Source organism: Halichoerus grypus, chromosome 8, assembly GCF_964656455.1.
Source record: "Halichoerus grypus chromosome 8, mHalGry1.hap1.1, whole genome shotgun sequence".
Taxonomy (NCBI): Eukaryota; Metazoa; Chordata; class Mammalia; order Carnivora; family Phocidae; genus Halichoerus; species Halichoerus grypus.
In genome coordinates, this window is record NC_135719.1 from 64,588,677 (window position 1) to 64,604,448 (window position 15,772).

Sequence of the window (15,772 nt, forward strand, 5' to 3'; positions counted from 1 at the left end):
ACCTACCGTCTTTCATGTCAGCTAATGGACTGTAAAAAGCCTATTGGAACTGAACTACAGCAAAGGTCTTTGTTTCAACAGATTTATTCATTAACCTATTTAACTAGGGAAGAAAACTTCTTACATGGAGAATGAAAAATCTTGGTATCTAGACTCCAAAGAACAAAGTGGCTCTGCGGAGATGAACTAATCGATAATCAGTGCTAAGTCTGGAGGATAGGTAGATGGGAGTGGACAAGGAACATTATGTGTATTCAGAGGTAGGCAAATTGGCACAGAGAAATGAGCTCTTTCTTTTTTGAGGTCAACTGGAATATAACTGTAGATGAATCTACTTTCTTGACATGGCAACTTATTTCCTCTTTCCTTGTCAATGCTCCCGCTTACAACCAAAGCAACTTGTACTTGCTCTAAATAAATAACATAAAGTCATGCACTGAGCCTCCTGATGCCATGGCTCCTGGTCCCATTTGGCCATCCCACTACCCTTGGCAATCCCACAACGCTGCTTTTCAAGGGTACCTTTAATCCATTTGGAATCATATTTTATTGTACGAAGGGCAGATCCATCACCCATGCTTCGATAAATAACAGCATCGCTGGCCAAGAAGTCAGCCACTGTGGCAGAATACAGCTTCCCATCTGAAACCAGAGTTATAATTTGGGTAAAATAACCATAATTATCCTGTAGTGTGTTATCCTATGTAGTATGTTATACCTTTTGGAGTGCTTTCACCTGTTACCCCTATATATACAAATCAACCTAGACCTGATGCTCATAATCAACCTGTGACAGGTTGCCCCCTGGTATCACTTCATTTTACAGATTAAGGATCTAAGTATCAGAAACCTAAGCCACTTATTCAGGGTCATTGACCTAGTTAACAACAGAGCCCAGTGTCAGAATACTTATAATATGCTCACTTTTAAATCCTCTTTTTTGGAAATTTTTTTCCTAGCTCCTAGACTATGAAACACCTATAACAAGGTAGCTACCCCAGTTATGAGCTTTTTTCCTTTAAATTCCCTTTTACCTTCAATGTCATTAATCATTTATATTCATTACACTAAAGGATCTTACCAGCAAAAAGGGCAACATTGGTTTGTCTGGCATCAAATGGGCATCTTGCCAGGCCACTAATTTCCTCCCCGTCATACTCTAAGGTATTCAACTATAAAAGAAAAATAAATAGCTGGTGTCACATCTGTTCAATGTACCTGTTTGAAGGCAATACTGCTTTATTTGTACTGAAATTCTATTTGAAGAATTTTGTCTTTATTCTTCCATAGCATTAGAGATAAATGGGTTATAGCAGAAAGGATTCAACTCTAACAGCATGACAGCGAAGAAAAAAAGTTGATAAAAAAAGCACACCATATGAAATATACTCACCCTATAGTATCTACACATGGGATTAAATGCATTGGTACCACATACAAAAACCATCTCATCGTTTCTTGGAACAAATACTTTGATAAAGTTGTGGCATTCATCCTAAAGAAAGTAATAATTAAATTACTATTAGACATTCCATATGCTGACATTGTTGGGTGAAGCCCACATAAAGACTAACTCTGGCAGATAACTCGTCTGTTTTACTTACTTTATGTTTGCCTTTCATAGCACAGTTTTCTCGGTCCTGTTGTCTTGACCGCCATGTCAGTTTCTGTATTAACCAAGTAAAACCAAAGTTCGGTATTTTAAGTGAAAATTTTTGGACGGGAGGGAGACATTATCCAAGTTCTGAGGGAATGCAAATAAATTTCACTTGCTCACCTTGCTCGGTATTACTTCTGTTTTGGGGATTTCATTCAAGTTTACTGTATAAACTTGATCCCTGTTGGAAACAAGGCAGTAAGTCATATCATGTGAATGCATAAAAGTGTTAAGCTGCTTCTTCTTATTTTATTTTTTACAGATCTGCCTTTATTGTATTTTGGAGATCATTTGGATTTTCTCTGTCTCCAACAAAGTCAACAAAGAGTACTTTTTCATTAGTGAGATGCTTTTATATATCACTGTGGTTAGGGAGCAAAGAAAGCTCTTCTCTTCAGGCATGGGTCAAACGGCTACTTGGTATTAGCATAGACATACTTCTAATATTTGCTTGAATAATTCCAAGTTAAAAAAGAATAAAGAAAGATTTTATTTTCCCCTGCTGCTTTAGGAATAAAGAATGGTGTATGATTGCTTGATGGCAGTAATAAAATAGCACTGCTGAAGGCTTTAGCTCTGTATTTGTTCCTGGTAACACAACACTGACTCTTCTCAGTGAATATTTTTGGCTACTTGCAATTTTTGATCACAATCACATATTAGTTTTTCATGAACTAGACACATTAATGCAAGCACCACAAGAGAAAAGAATTTTAATCTAATAAACCAACGAGAGGAAAATTACCTGCCAGCAATATAAAGTGTGTCTCGAATTTTCAACATCAGCTGAAAGTCCAGCCTGTGCTGGGATTCATTGCCTGAAGGGCGTCCTCTAAAAACCGGATATTGCCTTGAATCTGCAAGTAAAAATGGGCTAAACTATCAGTCAGGATTATGGAGCTGAAGAATCAATATACAGCATTGATTAGCTGTATATACTAGTTGTAGAAGGGTTTTAACTAAATTCCTCTCTTAAGGTCTTGAATACAAATGAATAAAAGATGGTGAATGTTAGCAAATGGTCTTTTTCTTTTAACAGAAAATATATAACCTATATATGGGTTGCTTTAGAAAAGCAACCAACAAAGCTGTCCCATTTTCTCCAAACACTAAGAAAGGACTCTGGATCAATTAATATGCAAAAACAGTTTTGAGACATATAAAACTCTCTTTCTAAAAACAAATACACGTAGAGGATCAAAACCAAGAAAGCTCCCTTCTCAGAAAAGAAGAATGCTCTTTAGATTACTTACAGTGATAATCAACTGTATTGAGGGGTTCATCATCTTCAGGAAAGCTGACTGCCCTCAGCTGGGAAATCATCAGGAGCAGCATGTAGGCACAAAGCAGGAAGAACCTCATGGTGGGCCAAGATGAAGTCAGAGCAGCCCCTCCTCAGAAATCCCACTTAGCTACCTGGAAAACAGAAACAATTTGGAAAGATCTCTATGCTGTGATGAAACTTTCTGATTTGTAATCAGTTCAATTTTCACCACAAGCTCTCTCCGGTGCCCCCCTCCCACCAGGAGCCCTGGCAGTGGTGGGTGAGGTATCTCTGAAAACACAGGCCAAAGATGGCAACATGCCAGCTCTGATTAAAGCATCTGGTGAGTATATGGAAGTTTTAGGCACATTTGCAGGAGTTTTTGAGGTAACTATGTATGTCATCACAGCAAGATCACCAGAACCACAAACAGAAATGCTGGCTGCTGACTTGGCAAGAAGATGGGCTAAGTTGGGATTAGAATTTTAATTAAACTCCAATCTGCTTCCCTTCCCCCAGCCTGAAATATATCCAGTACAGCTTGTCTCTGCACACCCCCCCCCCATGAAATGCCCAAGCTGTCTCACAAATATCCAGGGAGCTGATGGTCCTGTCGCCCCTCATCAGATCCTTGCTAAAGGCATTGCCAAATTCCCAGCATTACTCAAGCCTTAGGCCTAAGTTCTTAAGTAGAACAGTTCCCTTAGCTTACTGAGACCAACATGGAAGCAAGGAGATGAATGACATTGAATCAGGGTGAAAGAGAATTAAAAGAAATGAAATGATTTCACGATCTACCCATTAAGCAGGACAGGACTGAAGCAGCACAGCTGACAGCAGACCACTGGGGAAGTCTGCCTTTTTACATAAAACCATTTGGACACAAACCAATACCCTAAGTATGCCTGGCCTCTTAGCTTTATTGAACTTTAGAACCACAGGGGGCCTTAGGGACCATCTAGTCCAACCCCCTCAATTTTCAGATGAGAAAACCATGGGCTGGAAAAATTAAGGGACTCACTGAATTTCAGGGAGCTATTTAGAGCATGATCAGGGTACAGACTCACATCACCTGAGTCTCCATCCGGGCTCTTTTCATCAAATTAAATGACGAAATTAAGTGACTGGTTTTTTTTTTTTCTTTCAAAAATATAGCATTACAAAAAATCTTTTTGGACTAATGAATATATTCATTATCTTTATTGAAGTGATGCTTCACAGGTGTATGCATATGTTAGATTTTCTCAAATTGTACATTTACAATGTGCAATATATTGTATGTCAGCATCTCAACATTAGTTGAGCATAATATTAAGCATTAGTTGCACATTACCCGTCAAAAAATTTAAAAAATCTTTAGCTGTTATTAATTTATTAAACAAGAAAATTAGAGCTCTGCTGGGCCAACGGGATGGCTTTTTTGAAACTGTAAATGCTCTACTTTGCAACAATACTACCCCGTCCTCGGCCATAATTATCCCTTACAGCTACTATACCGAACGGTATAGCAGTTAGTTTTAGCTACAGTCTCATCTACCTAAGAACTTTAGGAGAGATCATGAGAATCACTTCAAATTCTGGGTGAGTCCAACTACTCAACTGGGTACTTACTGTGCCTCTTTTATCTTCTTAATGCCAAACACACAGATGCACAGGTATGTAAGCTCTGCAATGCTCTCAATGTTTGTCTTTCTAACTAAAGTAGAAACCAAGTATACGTGAATTTTAGAATCCTAGTTTTGCAAAAGAGAGAACAATCTTGCAATACATTTTTTCTTAACGGAGGATTAATTCAGCAGTAAGTTAACACATCGAAAATGCTCTGCAAAAAGCATGGTGGAGTGGGACCCGTGGCAGCATCATTTTGTACTCAAGTCAAAAAAGTGTGGTTGTTGGCAGTAGTCTGACTTGGGCTTGGTTGGAACTCCACAATTACTAGCTGACTGACCTGGGGAAGCTTCTTCTGTCTCTCTGAGTGTTCATTTATTTATTTATAACATGGGGATAATACCACCTTCCACTGGGTGAAAAGGAAGTAAATGTCTGGCTCCTATAACTTCTGAGCAAAGTTAGATCTCCTTACTCATTCCCTACTGAACACCATGCACATGACCTTTACTGAAGAATCCGGGCAGAGTCTGGGAAAAAGATGTCCTAAAATATTAAAGCTATTTGGCCATTTTTTCCCCACAGAGAGTTATTTTAAAATACAAAAGGATTATCTTTAGAATAATTTTCACAACTTGAGCCTATTTATTAAACCTAGAAAAGAAGGTAAAAAACAATCACTGTCAATCTGACCATCCTAACACAACAACTGTAATGATTTGGTTCTAGTCTTCCTGTCACATGCACATATTTTCAATGATGACAAGGTGACCTCTTTTAATGTACGACTTCTCCTAAAGCAGAGTCTTCCTGTCTCACTTTTCCATCGTGCTTCCATGTTTCGCCATTTATACAGACCCTGGAAAGTTGAAGTAGTATAAACACGTGAAATGTTGCCGTAAGAACAACATGCTGTTATGACATCAATCCCAAACTTCATCCTCTGGATGGAAAGTCACTGGGTGTTTCTCCTGGGGTGTCAGGGGAAAAAATCAGGAGCACCCATCAATCCTAAAGAAACTTAGAAATATCTGTGTGAAAACAAGAGGCAGACAGTTCTGTGAATCTTTCTCCACCATGACAGGTAACTGAATGGTTCACATCATGTGGGCAGAACCTTGATGTCCCAGACAGGAGGACAGGGAGGGGCCCTCACCAGGAAGGGTGTCTCTTGCATCTGTGATTCCAGCATTGAGGCTGAGGATGAAATCACTGCTGACTCACTGGCAAGCACCAAGTTGCCGGCTGAGCTATCATTTCCTATAACTCACTCAACTCATCTGACACTGCAGAAAGCAATTTCTCCTCATACCCTACCCCCACCTATCTCATCCTCTAAAAATAAAGCCCCACCACTAATTGCTTCCTGTCCCTGCATAAAGCTTTATTTTAAAAAATTACTTTCAGATTTGCCATAGAAATTATAAATGGAAGTATTTAATGTAAAATATATATCAAAGTAAGACTGAGTTGGGAAGGGAAGGATCTAGAAATACCTGCGAGAAATGAACCAGGGAGATTTATTTTGCATATAAACTCCTCAGACTATCTGGCTTTTACCTTATTTAAGGAAATATCTCCTAATTCTGGGGATCAGTAAAATAGTGAGACTACTTATGCTGAAGGAGAACAAGTCAAGAGGTAGGGCAAAATGTTGGAAAAATACAGACCTTGGGGTTTGAAAAGTCTGGTTCAAACTTGCTTGTGCCATTTACTTCCTGGCTCTGGGATCTTGTTTAAGACTTAACCTCTTAAAGCCTCAGTTTCCTTAAGCGTAAATTAGGAAATTTGTCATTACTACCTCCTAGGCTCTTCTGAGGATTAAATGAGACAACCTAAATAAAACACCTAACATAGAACCTGGCCCATAATAAATGCCTAGTAAATTTTAGCAGGTATTATTATGACTATTATTGTTACATCTTATTGGGCAAACATGACCCCAGAAGGGGAAAGAAATGCTTATTACTCTTTTATCATGTACAACCATTCACAAAACCATTTATGAGTACCATCATAACAATGACAGGGGTGTTCTTAGAGGATTAAGATACAGTTTCACAGACATAGATGCTTCTGAGGAGGAGGAAACCACCTTCCTCATGTGTAAGGGTACAGTAAAGAACATGCCTAAATGAGATTTTTTTTTCCTTTCAACCAGAGAACGGGGGAAACTGAGTAAGTATATTTTGTCATTTTTTGTATTATATATAGGTATCTCCCACATATATCTGATGCTAAAGCCTAAATATAATGAGGGAAGTTCTTAAAAGCAGTTCAGAGCTGCCAGGATAGCAAGGGTTTGAGTGGCAGAATCCTTGAGAGAAGGGAGGGTGCCAGGAAATGAGCTCCACACTTAGCACTTAATTTCATATTATGGGATTTGCTACTTCTTTTTTTAAAAAGATTTTTTTTTTTTATTTGCAAGAAAGAGAGAGAGAGAGTTGGGGGAGGGCCAGAGGGAGAGAATCTTCAAGCAGACTCCCCGCTGAACACAGAACCTGATGCGGGGCTTGAACTCAAGACTCTGAGATCATGACCTGAGCTGAAACCAAGAGTTGGACACTTAACCAACTGAGCCACCCAGGTGCCCCAGGATATGCTAATTCTTAAGCTACCTAAAGATGAGAGTGTAGCTATAAAGAAAAGCCAGATTTTTGGTAGTATCAAGTTTAGGGCCCACCATGAAGGAATCCCAATAAATATCTGCAGACTTTCTTTTGGACCTCTGAAGATCTATACCCTAAGGAGAGGAGGCAAACATGAGGTAGACCAAATTGTATAAAAACTCCAACTTGGTCTCCAAAAAACCAAGTCCTGGATTGAATAGATGTAATCTCTTCCCACTCTAGCTCCTTGAATAAAAGATAAGGTGAGTCCTCTCTAGAGGAAAATAGTATTATCTGGAGACTACAATTTTTTTATATAAAATTCTTAACAGCAATTACTAACATTCCAAGAACTAAGACTAAGAGAGAAAGGAAGACAACTGAAATAGGCCCATGGGTAAGCCAGATATTAGAGTTATGAGAGATCAATTTAAAAAATAATTGTTTATTTTGTCCAAGAAAAAAGATGACAAAATAGAGAATTTCACCAGAGAACTGAACTCTATTAACAGAGAATTAAATGGAAAGTTTACAACAAAAAAAGCACAATCATTAAAGTATTGTAATAGATGTGTTTAGCAATGTATTTCTTATACCTGAAGACAAAATTAGTGAACTAGAAGATGGGCTAATAGAAAATATCAAACAGAAACATGGAGAGCAAAGATGTTGGGAAAAACAGATGAAAGAGTAAGAGACACATAGGATCTTATGAAAACATCTAACATCAGAGTGCTGGTGAGTGAAGAGAGAGAGAGATGTGGATGGAAGCAACATTTGATGAGATAATGGTGGCATTCTTTTTCAAAACTGGCCAAAAACCATAAGTCTCATATTCCAGAAACTAGAACTTCTAAATACAAAGAAAAACATACTTGAACACATCATAGTCAAGATGCTGAACACAAAGACAAAAAAAATGTTAAAAGCTAAAAGAAATTTTACCTTCAAAGAAGCAAGAATAATACTGACAGCTGCCTTACCAGTAGAAATGATGGAATCCAATAGACCATAGAATGACATTTTTAAAGTGCTGAAAGAAAGTAAATTCTCAGGCAAGATTTCTATTACGAGTGAAAATATTCTTCAAAAATGAAGGCAAAATAAAGACATTTTAGACAGACAAAAGCCTAGAGATTTGTTGTTAGCAAATCCAGACTAAAAGAAATACTGAATGGGAGTTCTTTAAGCAGGATAATGTACAGGGTTTGTTAATAAAAGTTCTTTTTTTTATGTTATGTTAGTCACCATACAGTACATCATTAGTTTTTGATGAGAAGTTCTTTTTATAGTTATAGAATAGTGACCAAATTCAAAATTAATGAATCCCAGATAAATAAATTGGCATAGAATCTCTGTCTCCTTGAAAATTATATTAGTGCAAAGGAAATGAGAATTCAGAAATGGAGTAGGCCTACTTTATCCCCAACCCAGAAGGATACCATGGAACCCAGAAGGATACCATGCTGATTTTAAGGCTCTGGCTATCTTCTGGGGATGCCACTTCTTGAAGAGGAGCTGTTCAGACTCTCCTACTGCATATAACTCAGGATCTGAAAGTGGAGTTGGTTCCTCCCACTTTCCCAATTATTCCTCCAGATCTTGGAACTTCATGCTCTTCAAAACAAATCTTTCTATTTGAGGCCTGCCTCTCCTCCTCCTTTTCAGCTGATAATGTCCTAGTCACTTTCTCTAAGAAGTGAAGTTCAAAGACTTCAGTAGTCCCAGTCTATGGTTCCATTCTGGCACTTGTCATCAGCTGTAGCTTCTTCACCTCAAAACTCATAAAGTCATGCACTTCATGCTTTGCTGTCAATCTCTTGTCCTTCCAGCTTATTTGTCTCACCATTTTCACCGTGACTGCTCCTTCTTCTCATCAGGGCCATCAGTCTCCTAACTGATCTCATTTCTTCTAACTCATTAGGCTTCCTCAATCTTGACATATCACTTTATCCATCTTAGATGTAACAGTCAAATAGTCAATCATTGTAATAATACTTTAGCCCATATTCTAGACTCCTTCATCCTTTGTATCCTTATCAGGCTTTCTTGTAAAGTTCTTGGATGAACTCAACCCTTCACCTTCTGCACCTGCCCCAGGGCAGCTGAGCCCCAGTGAAGACAACCACACTCTGGGACAATTTGGTAGTAACATCACAGAATTCTTGGTCACTGACTACAAGTAGCACTATAATCTGTGGGGATGCTATGTTTCTCTACCAGGTTTGCCCACTCCCCAAATCAATAAGTTTAAACTTTTCCTATTCTCTTCAAAGCCCTCATCTGATCTTTTTCCTCACTCTACTACATTCTTCCCTGCTGCCCCATAGCTACTTCACTCAGAAAGTAAAAGCCATGAGACAGGAACCTTCCTCAATTCCCCTCCTCCCCTTCCCATTACCAGTCAGACTCATTGCATCCTCATCTAGTATTTCTTCCTTCTGTCCTGTTTTAAGAGAGGTTTTCACCGCCCCCCCCCAAGTCCTCTCCATGTGCTTTAAACCCAAACCTTTCTGTCTTTCCTGGAATAGAAAAAGCATGGACTATGTTTTTCTCTCTCTGGTATAGTCTCTAACTTTTTATTGATTAAATACTATCCATCAGCACTCAATTTGTCTAAGCTTCTCTCATCTCAAAAAAAAAAAAAAAAAAAAAGAAAGGAAAAGTAAAAAGCTTCTGTGACCCCAGATCCTTCTCTAGCTACCACCTACCTCTTTCCTTCCATTCACAGACAGACACTTAAAGTTCTATATTCTCACTGTTGTCATTTCCTCACCTCCCACTCATTCTTCTACTTCCTCTGTTCTAGCTCCTCTCTCAATAACACTTTTCAGTAAAGACATGATGACCTCCAGGTAGCTAAATGCAATGGGTGCTTCCAGCCCTGTCTCATATAATTACCCAGTAGCTTTAGACACAGTTGACTGTTCACAGCTTTTCAAAACACTACCAATCCCTGCCTTCCCTTATATGGCATTCTTTTGACCTCTTACCTATTCTGCCTGCCCCTTGTTTGTCTCTTGATCATGTCTAAATGCAATAAGCATTTTCCTTCAGAAAATAAAGCTTATATAATCTCACAATCCTCCAGTAACTTTCTATTACTCTTTGGGGAAAGCCCTGATCTTTGTAATGGAGCCATTAAGACTTTCCGTGTTCTGAGTCCTGTCTCCATCTCCAGTCTTATTTGAGCCTGTCTCCTTCTTTACTTGTGCTTTTACCACTCTGGCCCTGTATCTGGCCATGGACTGTGTCATTCCACCTACTTCCATCAAGCCTTTGTTCCTACTTTCACTCTGGATGTCCCTTCTTGTCTCCCATCCTTGGCCTAGTTAAGTCTTCTTCATTTTTTTTTAGAGCCTAGGGAAGATTCTTCTCAGTGCCTTGGGATAAGCATGTCTCACAGTTGTCTATACTTGAGACAACTGTGAATGAGCAGCAGATGAAGGAAGAAACAAAACTAATCATGGGCCCTGAATCACTACAAGCCCTGCTGAATCTCTCAGGGCAAGATTAGCTTTTCAGACTCCTGTCTAATCTAGATTTATTTAATACTGTTAAATAAACAAACAACAACTATAACAAAGGGCAGCAGAGCCAGGAAACCCTAGGTTCTACTCCCAAATAGCATTCTTTTAGTTGAATATGCTGTGACTAAAGGAAAGAACGGGGGTGGAACCAGAGCTGTAGTGTAAGGGGCACCATTCATTCTATACTCTATGAAATTCCAGGGGGCACTGTTCACATTGCAGTCAATGAGAATGATGGCCCCTGGAGTTACAGGAGTTATAGGTCTGCCACCTAACAGCCCCACAGGACAGAGTGGAAAGGGAGCAATGGGTTTAGGTAGATTGAAAAAGAGCAAAGAGAAGCAAGTTAATTGTTATTCTTTGGAACCTACCAAGACTCAGAAGGTTGTAATTGAAGGTCAATTACAAAAGGTTCTTGTTTATATAGCATTTTCATGTCTGGATTCAAGCAGTATGTTCTGTGTAGGGCTGTAGATTTTAGTAAGTGCTCAACATCAGTATTTAATCAGAATCATATGACAACCAGGCTGACAATATAGCCTTTTAAATATAAGAAGATGAGAGGAAGAGATGACGAACCACTACTAGTTTCAGAAGACCCTTAAGCAGAGTTGAGGTGGGTATTCTAAGCCCTTCTGAGGACCTGGTAGCTCCCTGCATCCAGGCTCACCAAGTGACTCCTGACCAATGGGATCTCTTGGAAGAGCACCAACTCTCTTGTGTAAGGAATCTCTAGTGCTACCCCCACCACACCCACCCAATCGTCTCCTTCACACAGGCTTGTGGACCAGGTGCCATGTGTGAACAAATACATCCTCTCTTACTCTGGGCCAGGAAGAGGTGGCTGAAAGGCTCTTGAATCTGAGACCCTTCTGCCCTCTGGGAACTTGGGTACCCAAGTTCTCAAAGTGCTCAAAGAGGCTTTGTCATTTTAATGACACTTTATAATCAACCACCTAAAACACTGCCCCATGGCTTGTTGAGGAAATGACGAATCAGCTCTCTGACTCACCCTCCACACAGCTGAGTTCCTGCTGACACATCAGAATCTGGAAGGATGTGCATTTTCAAGGAGCAGGGAAGAAACCTTGTGGGGAACTGGGGACTTGGATAAAGAACACATCAGGGATTCTTTTCCCACTGACACTGGCAGCAGGAGGGGAAAGGGACCAGGAACCAGGAGATTTGGGAACACAGACTTGCTGTGTGATCCCCGACAAGTCTCTGGCTTGAGTTTCTTCATGTAATAAAAGTGGGGTGGGGGGACTAGAAGTATAGGAACACCTCTTTCCCTAAGAGTCCATGATCTTCTGAGGGCTGGAGGAGAGAGGACTCCTTCTACCTACTCAGATAAACATCCTGGTGTAATCCCCATTGCTCCACAGGTTCTTTCCCCTCAACATGTGAGCATCTCAAGTGACTCCCATCAGACACACAGTATCTCCCCTGATCCTGAGGTGGCCTGTGTTATCTCCCTATCTCTCACCATCTCCACCAAGTTTCTCTGAAGAAAGGTCTGAGCCCATTGTCTCCATTTTCTCACTTTTTATTAAGTTTTTCACCCACTTCAGTCTAACTTCAACCCTTGTCCATCAACCACCAAATTGCCACACCCAACTCAACCCTCATTCTAAATCTTCTTTCATCTCCCCGAGGTATTTAATCATGTTGGTCCCTCCTCAGCTCTTGAATATCACCTCTGGCTTTCATGGTAATCTCCTTACTTGTCTAGCTACTCCTTTTCAGCAAACTTCTCCAACTTGTCCCACTACACTCACTCTTAGATGTAATTCTTCATGGTTCCACTTGGCTCTTTGGAGATTCACCCACACTATACCCACCTTTTTCACTACCACCAGTTAACTGATGAATGCCAAATCCATGTGTCCAGCACAGACCACATTCCTCAGCTGCAGAGCCAGCTGTCCAAAGTCTCTGTCCAAAGTCAGATATTTTGACCTCAGTAAAATATAAGCACTTTAAATTCAGAAAGTGCAAACCTGAACTTCATATACTTTGCCCTGACTTGTCCTCCTGCTAAATTCCCTACAGAGCACAGGCTCTGGGCTCAATGTGCCTGGGTTCAAATTCATACATTATCACTTACCAACCATGTGACCTTGGATATATCACTTCATCTCTCAAAGTCGCAAGCTTTCTCACCTAAAATGAGGATAATTCCAGCACTTACATCATTACAATGATTCAGTGAAATAATCTATGCAACACATGTAGCCAAATCCTCTGCAACTGGTAAGGATCCGATAGTTACAACTACTCTTATTGTTGTTGTCATTACTGATATTTTTAATATCCTACTCAGTCATTTAAGCCTTAAACCTGAGAATCATCCTAGATTTTTCCCTCTCTATCATCTTCTCCAATCTGTTAGCACACCCTATTGAATTTCTCCCTTTATTGCTCTAGAACACAGCCTTAACTGGTTTTTGCTCTCATAGACTTAAGTTCATTCTCCAAAAGCCACTAGAATGATCTTTCCAAAGCACAAACAGTATCATGTTACCTTCTTGTCTAGAAACAATTTAATGGTTCCTCCTAAAGGCCTGATGATAAAATTCATTTTCAAGATTTACAGGGTTCTCCACAATCTGATTCTCACCACCTTCTGTTTCATCTACCAATAATTCCCCACCTTGATCCCAAAGCATTGGCTCCTATGAACACTATTTTCTCTCAAATGCCCTTCTTGGAAACTGTCTACTTACCAACTCAAAATGTCGCTGGCGTTTGCCTCTTTCCTATTCTTTCCCTCAACCCCAAATTCCTCTCCTCTGGCCACACTGTTCTCCTAAGGATGGCTAATCACACCGTACTACCATGTAAATACTTCTATTACGGAACTTACCATATCATAGTAATTACTTGTTTTCACATTTTCTCTATTAAACTGGGACGCTCAAAAGAGAGAGCAGATCTTAGTCAGCCTCTATCCCAGCATCAGGCATGGGGACTGGCACCTAGGAGGTCTTCAGCCAGTATTTAATGAATATAGGAAGAGGTAGATATATGAAAGAGGTTGTACATGTGACGGGACTCGGCTATGGCACAGGTGCCACATGCACATGTCTCTACCATTGCCCCAAACATCTACAGTCTTGAGTCTACAATGTTCTCCTATGACGTTGGCACGCGATCCTCATTAGCCCCCAGTCCATGAGTTTCCAGGTGCTGCAAAACCAAGAGGTTCTTTACAAATGGCAACAGATGCCTCTTTTCACACTTACCCATCATTAACAAATGGCTCTTTGATCCAGGAGTGACGGGTAACACGGGCCAAAGGGGTAAATGATTTCTGTCACTCCCCACCGGAATTCCTGTTCATTTTGCAGCTTTCCCAGAACAAAGGAGAGGAAAGCAGAGCTGTTCCTGAGATTAAAGAACAGGGTCTATGGGACTGGCAGGAAGCCTATTTGACCCCCCACTACCCAACAAACAAAAATAAAATAAAAATCAGCCAGCCATTAGGCAGAGATCCTGCAATGGGTAATTCTTCCCTTTGGCTGATAGCCTCTTTCCAGCTAAAAAGTAAGTAGTGCTAAAGCATAACAAAGCCAGAAATCAGTATGAATACCTTTCTAAGATCTTTCCTTTGGGCTTGATTCTGATAGAAGAAAAAAGGAAGGAGGCAGTAGATGCCCCGGAAGGGAGATGCGGGCACGCTGCAGGGTACGGAAGCCTGTTGTGTTCTCTATTAATGCCTTGCCTTTATAATCGATGTCTTCCCCAAAGTCGGGTCAATTATGTTTATTTTAATTTAATTTTACATGCATGAGGAAAGCTGGTTATTTTTAAAGTTTTCTGAAAATTAAAGCAGCTCTTATGTAAGGTTTTCAGTTTAAGTCTGAAGTTTTTTAAAGCAAAGCACACCGATATCTCCATCAGTAATGCTTCTGGTCAAATATTAATAATTCAAAAAGGAATTGAACTTAAAAGGAATTGAGCAGGAAGGGACATAAAACAGGATCTAACCTGCCTTTGCCAAATCCTAAGCAAATCAGAAACAGAGATCTCAGAATTTGACCTCTGAGAAGAACCATGGCTCCAGGGAGCAGAATTCTAGTGACAACTTATCTACAAGTTTTGCCGGTCCGTCCTGACTCAAATTGGGTAACATTTTAAAGCTAAATTGTCCTAGAAGCAATCTTCATTTAATGTGAAAATAACACAAGAAAGTAATGAGAGGATGAGCCCCATATCTAAGCCGAGAGGATCTGCCATCCAGGCAGATGACAAACACATCAACTTCTTAAGAGATCAAGAGGAGGGCTAGCTTTGTGAAAACACAAAACATAGGGACCTTCTATGATTGAAAAAGAAAAAAGAAAATTAGATAGCAGAAGATTGCTGTGGCAGATATGAGCACAACAGTGTATCCTTTTTTCAGGGAGGACTGCAGGGCTTTCCAGGCTAACTTGGTGACAAGAGAAATTAAAAGCCTTTTTTTTTTTGTTATCTCCTCCATACACAGAGCCCCAGCTAGGCCCAGCTGCTCCCTGTGGGCCTCCAGGAAAGGAACCATTCTAGACAAAGGAAGAGCTCAGGGTTCCAAGGCAGCACTGAGATGCCAGAGGACTCAGCCTGTCTTTGGAACATTGGCTTATTCTACCAGATGACCTGCTGGGGCTGCCATATGGCCTGCGCCTGACATTCTGTTCAGGATAATAGGGCCTGGGTCCATGCCTGGTTCTGCCCTCTGGGCTGGGATGACAGAAGTAGAGCATGTTTGTTCTGATTCCACTGATTTGTCTGATTCTGCCACTATGGAACCTTAGCTTTCGATATCCTCCATGGCACCTTTTTCAGGTTTTCAAAGGACATGAACGATACCCAGGCAAGGAAAGACTAAGGATGAGCGGCTGCCACTATTCCTGGAAGAGAAGAAGCAGATAAATTAAGGCACATGGGATCCGAGAGGGGGGAAGTCAGTGCAGAACCTAGAAGTCCCCAGAGTCCAGTTCACCATCACTGCCAACAACTAGAGCACTTGCTCAACGTGAAGAGTTCGTGTCTCCATGTTTTATATTCTGCAAACTGCCTCACCAGAGACTTCCAGGAGATGTTGTGACTTAAAATGGTGTCCGAG

At 40.3% G+C, this 15,772-nt stretch overlaps 1 protein-coding gene across 13 annotated transcripts in view; it reads right to left on the reverse strand.

Annotated features, from left to right (window-relative positions):
- The window catches only part of SEMA6D (semaphorin 6D), a 590,398-nt gene that overhangs the window by 11,365 nt on the left and 563,261 nt on the right, over positions 1-15,772 (reverse strand). For all 13 annotated transcript variants that reach the window (XM_078079397.1, XM_078079395.1, XM_078079392.1 and 10 more), the window contains 7 exons: positions 2,911-3,073; positions 2,403-2,514; positions 1,778-1,838; positions 1,605-1,667; positions 1,394-1,495; positions 1,082-1,172; positions 523-642 (listed from right to left, as the gene is read on the reverse strand). In XM_078079397.1, the coding sequence (XP_077935523.1) occupies positions 523-642; positions 1,082-1,172; positions 1,394-1,495; positions 1,605-1,667; positions 1,778-1,838; positions 2,403-2,514; positions 2,911-3,019 (658 nt within the window). In that variant the 5' untranslated portion in view covers positions 3,020-3,073. The remainder of the gene's footprint in view (positions 1-522; positions 643-1,081; positions 1,173-1,393; positions 1,496-1,604; positions 1,668-1,777; positions 1,839-2,402; positions 2,515-2,910; positions 3,074-15,772) is intronic.